The sequence below is a fragment of the Protobothrops mucrosquamatus genome, unplaced genomic scaffold, assembly GCF_001527695.2.
Source record: "Protobothrops mucrosquamatus isolate PMUCROS unplaced genomic scaffold, P.Mucros_1.0 scaffold2299, whole genome shotgun sequence".
NCBI classification, from domain to species: domain Eukaryota; kingdom Metazoa; phylum Chordata; class Lepidosauria; order Squamata; family Viperidae; genus Protobothrops; species Protobothrops mucrosquamatus.
The window spans coordinates 3,226-12,333 of record NW_015388385.1 but is presented as its reverse complement, the minus strand read 5'-3'; the positions used below and the strand labels follow the sequence as shown (position 1 = coordinate 12,333).

Below are 9,108 nucleotides of genomic sequence, written 5' to 3'. Positions count from 1 at the left end.
AGTGGAAGTGTGTCAGAATTATTGAATTAAAATATAAACATTTCATCTTTAGTATTGGGCATGGCTAGTCTAGAGAAAAGAAGGACTGGGGTGACTTGATAGCAGTCTTCCAGTATTTGAGGGGCTGCCCCAAAGAAGAGGGAGTCAACTTATTTCCCAAAGCACCAGAAGGCAAGACCAGAAACAACAGATGGAAACTAATCAAGGAGAGAAGCAACCTGGAATTAAGGAGAAACTTCCTAACAGTGAGGACAATCAATCAATGGAACAGCCTGTCTCCAGAAGTTGTGGGTTCTCCATCACTGGAGGTTTTTAAGAAGAGACTGGACAGCCACTTGTCTCAAATGATATAGAATCTCCTGCTTGAGCAGGGGACTGGACTAGAAGACCTCCAATGTCCCTTCCAGCTCTATTCTGATTTATTTGAGTTCTAGTGGAGCAAACTCACCAGGGCGTATTCTTTACCGTGAGTGGCCTTCCAGTCTCTCCATGTCCCTTCCAGGGTGGGATCCAAAGCTGTGGACAAGGTCCTCAGGGAGACCAACCAGATCAGAGCCTTCACCGAGATGGACAGCATTGTCTTTCTCTAGGAGAAGGAAGAGAAGAGAATTGAAAGATCTTAGGCAGCAGCATGTTAGGAGTTACAGCCCAGCAACATCTGGTTGTCTACAGGTTCCAATCCCTGATTTACAGTGCTAAAAAAAAAGAAGATTAAAATTATTCAATTGCTGTTAATAAATGCATAGATCAAATGGGGACATGAACATCTCTGGAAAGTTTAAAGCAGGGATCTTCAAACTTGGCCCTTTTATGAGTTGTGGACTTCAACTCTCAGAATTCCTCAGCCAGCATGCCTGGCTGAGGAATTCTGGGAGTTGAAGTCCACAAGTCATAAAAGGGCCAGGTTTGAAGACCCCTGCTTTCAAGTAAGGGTAACCAGCTGGAACCTCACCTCAAGAAGGCCAAGAGGCAATTGTTGAGCAAAACTGCAGCAGCCCCTTTTATAAAGCTAATATAAAACTGCCACTTCCCACTGCCTGTAATTGACATTTACAAGGAAATCTCTACAGATCTTTGGAAAGCCATGGGTTTTTTTTTTCATTTCAGTATGATAACGTTCTTTTAAATCTCTCTTTCTTGGAGATGGGGGGAAGGTAATCTATAAAGCAAAACAGCTGCTCATCTGATTTGTATCTCCTATCTCTGGAAAATTCACTGGTTGCAACCGTTTTCATGTCCTAGGAAGATAAATTTCATGTTTGCTTTCTATCTAGCTTCTCTGTCTATCTTGCTCTTTCCAAGAAACACGCTCTCCTCCACCCTACTCCTTTCCCCAAGCAGGAGATTCAAAGACGACTGCAGTTATTACTAATTGTGGGGAGGGGAAAATATGTGAATTGTGGGTCCATCTTTATTTGTGCAAATGTCACACTGAATAATAATAATAATAATAATAATAACAACAACAACAACAACAACAACAACAACAACAACAATAATAATAATAATAATAATAATAATAATAATAATAATAATAATAATAATAATAATGGTAAAGTTGGAAGGGACCTTGGAGGTCATCTAGTCCAACCCCCTGCTCAGGCAGGAAACCCTATACTGTTTCGGACAAATGGCTGTCCAGTCTCTTCTTAAAAACTTCCAGTGTTGGAGCATTCACCGCTTCTGGAGGCAGGTGGTTCCACTGGTTAATTGTTCTCACTGTCAGGAAGTTTCTCCTTAGTTCCAGGTTGCTTCTCTCCTTGATGAGTTTCCATCCGTTGCTTCTTGTCCTGCCTTCAGGCGCGTTGGAGAAAAGCTTGACTCCCTCTTCTTTGGGGCAGCCCCTGAGATACTGGAAGGCTGCTATCATGTCCCCCCTCGTCCTTCTCTTCATTAAACTAGACATACCCAATTCCAGCAACCGTTCCTTATATGTTTTAGCCTCCAGTCCCCTAATCATCTTTGTTCCTCTTCTCTGTACTCTTTCTAGAGTCTCAACATCTTGGCAAACAACTCTGAACTGTCATCCATTCTTGAATTTTATCATCATGAAAAGGTGCTTTTTGATCCAGACTTTTGTCTAATAGATTTTGAACTTAGTTGTATGGCAAAATATACCTGCATCCAGTTTTTGTCACCACCATGTAAAAAGATGTTGAGAAAGTAGAAGAGCAACAAAGAGGATCAGGGGCCTGGAGGCTAAAATATATAAGGAACGGTTGCTGGAATTGGATATGTCTAGTTTAAGGAAGAGGGGTGACAAAATAGCAATCTTCCAGTATCTCAGGGGCTACCCCAAAGAAGAGGGAGTCAAGCTATTCTCCAAAGCGCCCGAAGGCAGGACAAGAAGCAACGGATGGAAACTAACCAAGGAGAGAAGCAACCTGGAACTAAGGAGAAACTTCCTGACAGTTAGAACAATTAACCAGTGGAACAACCTACCTCCAGAAGCGGTGAATGCTCCAACACTGGAAGTTTTTAAGAAGAGACTGGACAGCCATTTGTCTGAAATGGTATAGGATTTCCTGCCTGAGCAGGGGGTTGGACTAGATGACCTTCAAGGTCCCTTCCAACTTTATTATTTATTATTGTTTATTATTATTATTATTATTATTATTACTATTATATCTTTTATTCATTAAACCTCAGTCAACTGAACATTCAAATTGGCTGGCGCTGATGGTTGACACGGGTTGCTACTAGCATCCTAGGTGTCAACCAGGTACATCATCATCATCATCATTATTATACCTTTGGCCTCGTGCTTCTCAGCAGATACTTAGGCCTAACTAAAAGATGGCTTGAGGTAATAATAGCTAGCAATAGACAGTGGATACCAATTAGATAGTAACAATTGGCAGAACTGCTGGTGTTTGACTTTTTTTCAGTGTCTCTCTTTGGGCTCTCAGTAGTAAAACAAATATTTGTAATTGTTCCTGAAGTTTGAACTGCGGGACCCGTGGTCATGCTCTCTGAGCTTGGTGGTTTTCTTGCAGACATTTCATAACCCAACTAGGTAACATCATCAGTGCTAGAAAGGAAGGTGCACTTAGCTCTCTGTTTTATACAAGTGTTTGTCCTGTCAGTGTGGGTGGCAGTGTTGTTTTCTTCATTGATTAGGCTGTTGTTTACTGTTAGCTTGTTTGACCGAGCTGATAAGTTTCTTTGTTGGTGTGTCACTTACTTCTTGAGTAAAGGCAAGACACTGGTGAACTATGGGCTCCTTGTCCCGATGCTTTTTTTTAAAAAAATAAATATTTTATTGAGTTTTATAAAGGTAATAAAGGGATGGGGCAAAAAGGATAAGACAACGGGAAACATACAAAAAGGTTAGACCAGGGGAAAGGAGTAACACAAAAGTGGGATTAATCCCACAAAATAACATCGCTTCAGCAAGTCTACCAGTCCGGGTTTACATATTAAATCTTAATAATTACTCTATTATTAAACAACTTTCCATATAATCATGTAAATAACAAATTAGTCAATAAATCTCATTCCTTTCACTACTTAACAATGCTTAGTATTAATTATAATAACTTTAAAATAATAATATATTACATATTAATTATAGTTTACCATATTATTAAAGATCACAAATATACAAAGAGGAAGAAGAAGAAATAAGAACAAGTTCATACAAATAATCATGGAATATAAATACAAATTATCAATTATCTCTTTAAATTTCATAACCTTATCTCATTCTGGCGTGTTTCTAACCAATAGTAAAATTTCCCCCATGTTTTAAAGTAAATTGTGTCTTCTTTCTCTTTTATTTCTAAAGTCAATCTATCCATTTCTGCACATTCGAGTATTTTTGTTATTATAGCCCGGTCAGATGGTAAATTTTCATTTTTCCAAAATTGGGCAAATATTATTCTTGCGGCTGTCAACACATACAATATTAAATACTCATTCTCTTTTCCATAGTTCAAACCTAATATTCCTAACAAACAGAGTTCTGGTTTAAATTCTATCTGTATTTTAATTATCTTTTCTAGCCACATGTGGATCTTAAACCAAAACCTTTTAGCATTAGGACATATCCACCAGAGATGGTAATAAGTGCCTGGTTGTTGTTTACATTTCCAACACATATTTGATACATTTTTAAACATTTTCTCTAATCTAACAGGTGTCATGTGCCATCTTATAAAACATTTTATATAAGTTTTCCTTATATGCAGCTGCTTTAGTAAATGGAATATTTCGTTCCCTGTAATTGACATTTACAAGGAAATCTCTACAGATCTTTGGAAAGCCATGGGTTTTTTTTTCTTCCATTTCAGTAAGATAACGTTCTTTTAAATCTCTCTTTCTTGGAGATGGGGGGAAGGTAATCTATAAAGCAAAACAGCTGCTCATCTGATTTGTATCTCCTATCTCTGGAAAATTCACTGGTTGCAACCGTTTTCATGTCCCATGAAGATAAATTTCATGTTTGCTTTCTATCTAGCTTCTCTGTCTATCTTGCTCTTTCCAAGAAACACGCTCTTCTCTATCCTACTCCTTTCCCCAAGCAGGAGATTCAAAGACGACTGCAGTTATTACTAATTGTGGGGAGGGTTAAATATGTGAATTGTGGGTCCATCTTTATTTGTGCAAATGTCACACTGAGTAATAATAATAATAATAATAATAATAATAATAATAATAATAATAATAATAATAATAATAATAATAATAATAATAAAGTTGGAAGGTACCTTGGAGGTCATCTAGTCCAACCCCCTGCTCAGACAGGAAACCCTATATCGTTTCGGACAAATGGCTTTCCAATCTCTTCTTAGAAACTTCCAGTGTTGGAGCATTCACCACTTCTGGAGGCAAGGAGTTCCACTGGTTAATTGTTCTAACTGTCAGGAAGTTTCTCCTTAGTTCTAGGTTGCTTCTCTCTTTGGTTAGTTTCCATCCATTGCTTCTCGTCCTGCCTTCAGGCGCTTTGCTTGTGGACACATACCAACAACAACAATACAGTAATCAAAAGCTTAGAGTAGCAGTAACGGTATAGCAGATTTGAAAGGGACCTTGGAGGTCTTCTAGCCCAACCCCTTGCTCAAGCAGCAGACCCACTACCATTCCAGACAAACGGTTGTCCAATCTCTTCTTACAAACCTCCAGCGATGGAGCATTCACAACTTCTGGAGGCAATTTGTTCCATTGATGAATTGTTTTCACTGTCAAGAAATTTCTTTTTTTCAGTGTCTCTCTTTGGGCTCTTTGTAATTAATAATAATAATAATAAAGTTGGAAGGGACGTTGGAGGTCATCTAGTCCAATCCTCTGCTAAGGCAGGAAGCCCTATACCATTTCAGACAAATGGCTGTCCAGTCTCTTCTTAAAAACTTCCAGTGTTGGAGCATTCACCGCTTCTGGAGGCAGGTTGTTCCACTGGTTAATTGTTCTAACTGTCAGAAAGTTTCCCCTTAGTTCTAGGTTGTTTCTCTCTTTGGTTAGTTTCCATCCGTTGCTTCTTGTCCTGCCTTCAGGCGCTTTGGAGAATAGCTTGACTCCCTCTTCTTTGGGGCAGCCCCTGAGATATTGGAAGACTGCTATCATGTCCCCCCTCGTCCTTCTCTCCATTAAACTAGACATACCCAATTCCAGCAACCGTTCCTTATATGCTTTAGCCTCCAGTCCCCTAATCATCTTTGTTGCTCTTCTCTGTACTCTTTCTAGAGTCTCAACATCTTTTTTACATCCTGGTGACCAAAACTGGATAAAGTATTCCAAGTGTGGCCTTACCAAGGCCTTGTAAAGTGGTATTAACACTTCACCTGATCTTGATTCTATCCCTCTGTTAATGCAGCCTAGCACTGTGTTGGCTTTTTGGGCAGCTGCAGCACACGGCTGGCTCATATTTAAATGATTGTCCACTAGGACTCCGAGGTCCCTCTCACAGTTACTACTATTGAGCAAGGTACCCCCTATAGTAATGTACCTGTACATTTGGTTTTTCTTGCCTAAATGTAGAACCTTCCTTTTTTCACCCTTGAATTTCATTTTGTTAGATAGCGCCCAGTGTTCAAGTCTGTCCAGGTCCTCCTGTATCCTAAGCCTGTCTTCTGGAGTGTTGGCTATTCCTGCCAGCTTGGTGTCCTCTGCAAATTTGATGAGTTCCCCATCTATCCCCTCATCCAGATCGTTGATGAAGATGTTGAAGAGCACTTGTTTCTGAAGTTTGAACTGCGGGACCCTTGGTGCTCTCTGAGCTTGGTGGTTTTCTTGCAGACATTTCATAACCCAACTAGGTAACATCATCAGTGCTAGAAAGGAAGGTGTACTTAGCTCTCTGTTTATGTACAAGTGTTTGTCCTGTCAGTGTGGGTGGCAGTGTTGTTTTCATCATGGTTTTCTTCATTGATCAGGCTGTTGTTTACTGTTAGCTTGTTTGACCAAGCTGATAAGTTTCTTTGTTGGTGTGTCACTTACTTCTTCAGTAAAGGCAAGACACTGGTGAACTATGGGCTCCTTGTCCCAAAGATGCTTTTTTCAGGAGGCAGCTGGACTGTCTTTGTTTTTATAATAATAATAATAATAATAATAATAATAATAATAATAATAATAATAATAATAATAATAATAATAATAAAGTTGGAAGGGACCTCGGAGGTCATCTAGTCCAACCTCCTGCTCAGGCAGGAAACCCTATACCATTTCGGACAAATGGCTGTCCAGTTTCTTCTTAAAAACTTCCATTGTTGGCGCGTTCACCTCTCATCCAAGAAGCTTCTTCAGCTCTGACTGAATGGTGGGGAAGGGAAGGATTTATACTCCTTGCAGACAGCTGGTCATTTGCATCCTTTTAGAGAGTTGTTGAGGCCACATGGAGGTTTATCTGTGTCATCAAGGTCACCTGAGTGGTGCAAATGGGTGGGGAGCCTTCTTGGATCTGCTGAAAGGACTGTGTTGTAGACTGGAGATAGATGATGTTGTATCCCTCTCCCTCTGTTGAGAGGGGGCTGTTCAGTTTTGACACAGATGGCCTCTTGGACCCCTCTTTCAAACCAGCGGTCCACTCTGTCCAGAATTATTCCATACCCATTTGCACCACCCGGGTGGCCCTGATCCTGGAGCACTGGGGAACTACCAGAGGACTGGAAAAGAGCTGATGTAGTTCCCACCTTCAAAAAATGGACCCAGGAAATTACAGACCGATCAGCCTGACCTCAATACCTGGGAAGATTCTGGAAAAGATAATCAAACAACGAATCAGCGAACACCTAGAGGCAAACAAAGTCATTACCAAAAGCCAACACGGGTTTGTCAAAAACAGATCATGCCAGACAAATCTTATTCTTTGACCAAGTGACAGAATTAGTGGATCAGAGGAATGCTGTGGATATAATTTACTTGGACTTCAGTAAGGCATTTGATAAAGTAGATCACAACCTACTACTTGATAAGATAGAAAAATGTGGGTTAGACAGCATCACCACCAGATGGATTCGTAGCTGGCTGACGGGCCATACTCAGCATGTTGTCTTCAATGGAACCACATCTACATGGAGGGAAGTGTGTAGTGGGGTGCTATTTTCCAAAGCACCTGAAGGCAGGACAAGAAGCAACGGATGGAAACTAACCAAAGAGAGAAGCAACCTGGAACTAAGGAGAAACTTCCTGACAGTTAGAACAATTAACCAGTGGAACAATCTTCCTCCAGAAGCGGTGAATGCTCCAACACTGGAAGTCTTTAAGAAGAGACTGGACAGCCATTTGTCTGAAATGGTATAGGGTTTCCTGCCTGAGCAGGGGGTTGGACTCTAGAAGACCTCCAAGGTTCCTTCCAACATCATCATCATCATCATCATCATCATTATTATTATCATTACTACTACTACTACTATTATTATTATTATTATTATTATTATTATTATTATTATTATTATTATTATTATTATTATTATTATTATTATTATTATTATTATTATTATTATCTTTGTGGCAGCCCCTCAAATACTGGAATACTGCTATCATGTCTCCCCTATTTCTCCTTTTCTTTAAACTAGCTAAACCAAAATCCTGCAGCCATTCTTTATATGTTTTAGTCTCCAGGCCTTTGATCATCTTAGTTGCTCTTCTCAGCATTTTTTCCAGACTCTCAACATCTTTTTTGTGATATGGTGACCAAAATTGGCTGCAGTATTCCAGGTGTGGTCTTACTAGGGCTTTATAAAGCAGTACTAATACTTCGCCTGATCTAATCTCCTAATAAAGGCTGTGGGGAGTGAGCTCCCCAGAGAAGGAAATATTAAAAGGGCAGAATATTTGGAACAATTTGGCACCCCAGATGGGACTCCAAGCTAACCTCTCCAATGGACTGAGACTGGAAAGCCCCATCTTGCCGGCAGCAGTCCCCTTGTGTCTGTAGGTGGGTTTCCTTCCCAGGCCCTGCCCATGTGGAGCCAGGGTAGTAAAGGGAGTTTTGGGTTTGAGCTCAAGGGCTGCTTTGGAAAGAAGGTGAGTACCTCTAAATTTTAACTTTTAAAGCCCAGGGGAATGAAAGAAATGTGTGTATGTCTGGGTGTGTGAGTGAGAAGACCCCTTCCTCAATCACAGTTGGATTTTGCTCCCTCTGGGCTTTCCTAACTGCAGAAAGGATCTGTTCAAGTGGTGGACCCTGGAAAGCATGGGGGTTTGGCCAGAGCACAGGACCTTTTGTTAGGGAAAAGGGAGAGGCTGTGTGAAAATGGAATGGAGACATGAATGAGAGAATCAGATTTGGGCAGCCAGCTGGTAAGGCCCTGTAAGCAAAGCCAATCTGCAGGAGGGGCCCGTACTGCTGCACAAAGCAGAGGTCCTCCCAGACTCCTCCTGAGTCTGAAAACTGACAGTGGGTGAAAAAGGAGGTGCCCGTACCTGTCTGAGCCGAGGGCCGCAAGTCTTTCCCAGCCCCCTTTTTGGTCTGAAAAGTTTGTTTGGATAAGTTTTATCTAATGTTTTATCATTCTTTCACATTCTTTTTCAATAGTGTGTATCAATCAGATAGATTCTACTTTTCTCGAATAAGGATGGATACAATTTTCGATGGCTTTTAATTTTTATTTACACGTTACCCCTCACATCAGCAGGCTTACTGAACATAAAAATAAAATAAAATAAACA

At 40.4% G+C, this 9,108-nt stretch overlaps 1 protein-coding gene across 1 annotated transcript in view; it reads right to left on the bottom strand.

Annotated features, from left to right (window-relative positions):
• The window catches only part of LOC107295321 (cathepsin L1), a 12,387-nt gene extending 11,416 nt beyond the window's left edge, over nt 1–971 (bottom strand). Inside the window, exons 1-2 of the mRNA XM_015824632.1 lie at nt 953–971; nt 449–586 (exon numbers count right to left, since the gene is read on the bottom strand). Of these exons, the coding sequence (XP_015680118.1) occupies nt 449–577 (129 nt within the window). The 5' untranslated portion in view covers nt 578–586; nt 953–971. The remainder of the gene's footprint in view (nt 1–448; nt 587–952) is intronic.
• Between the last annotated feature and the right edge of the window lie 8,137 nt (nt 972–9,108).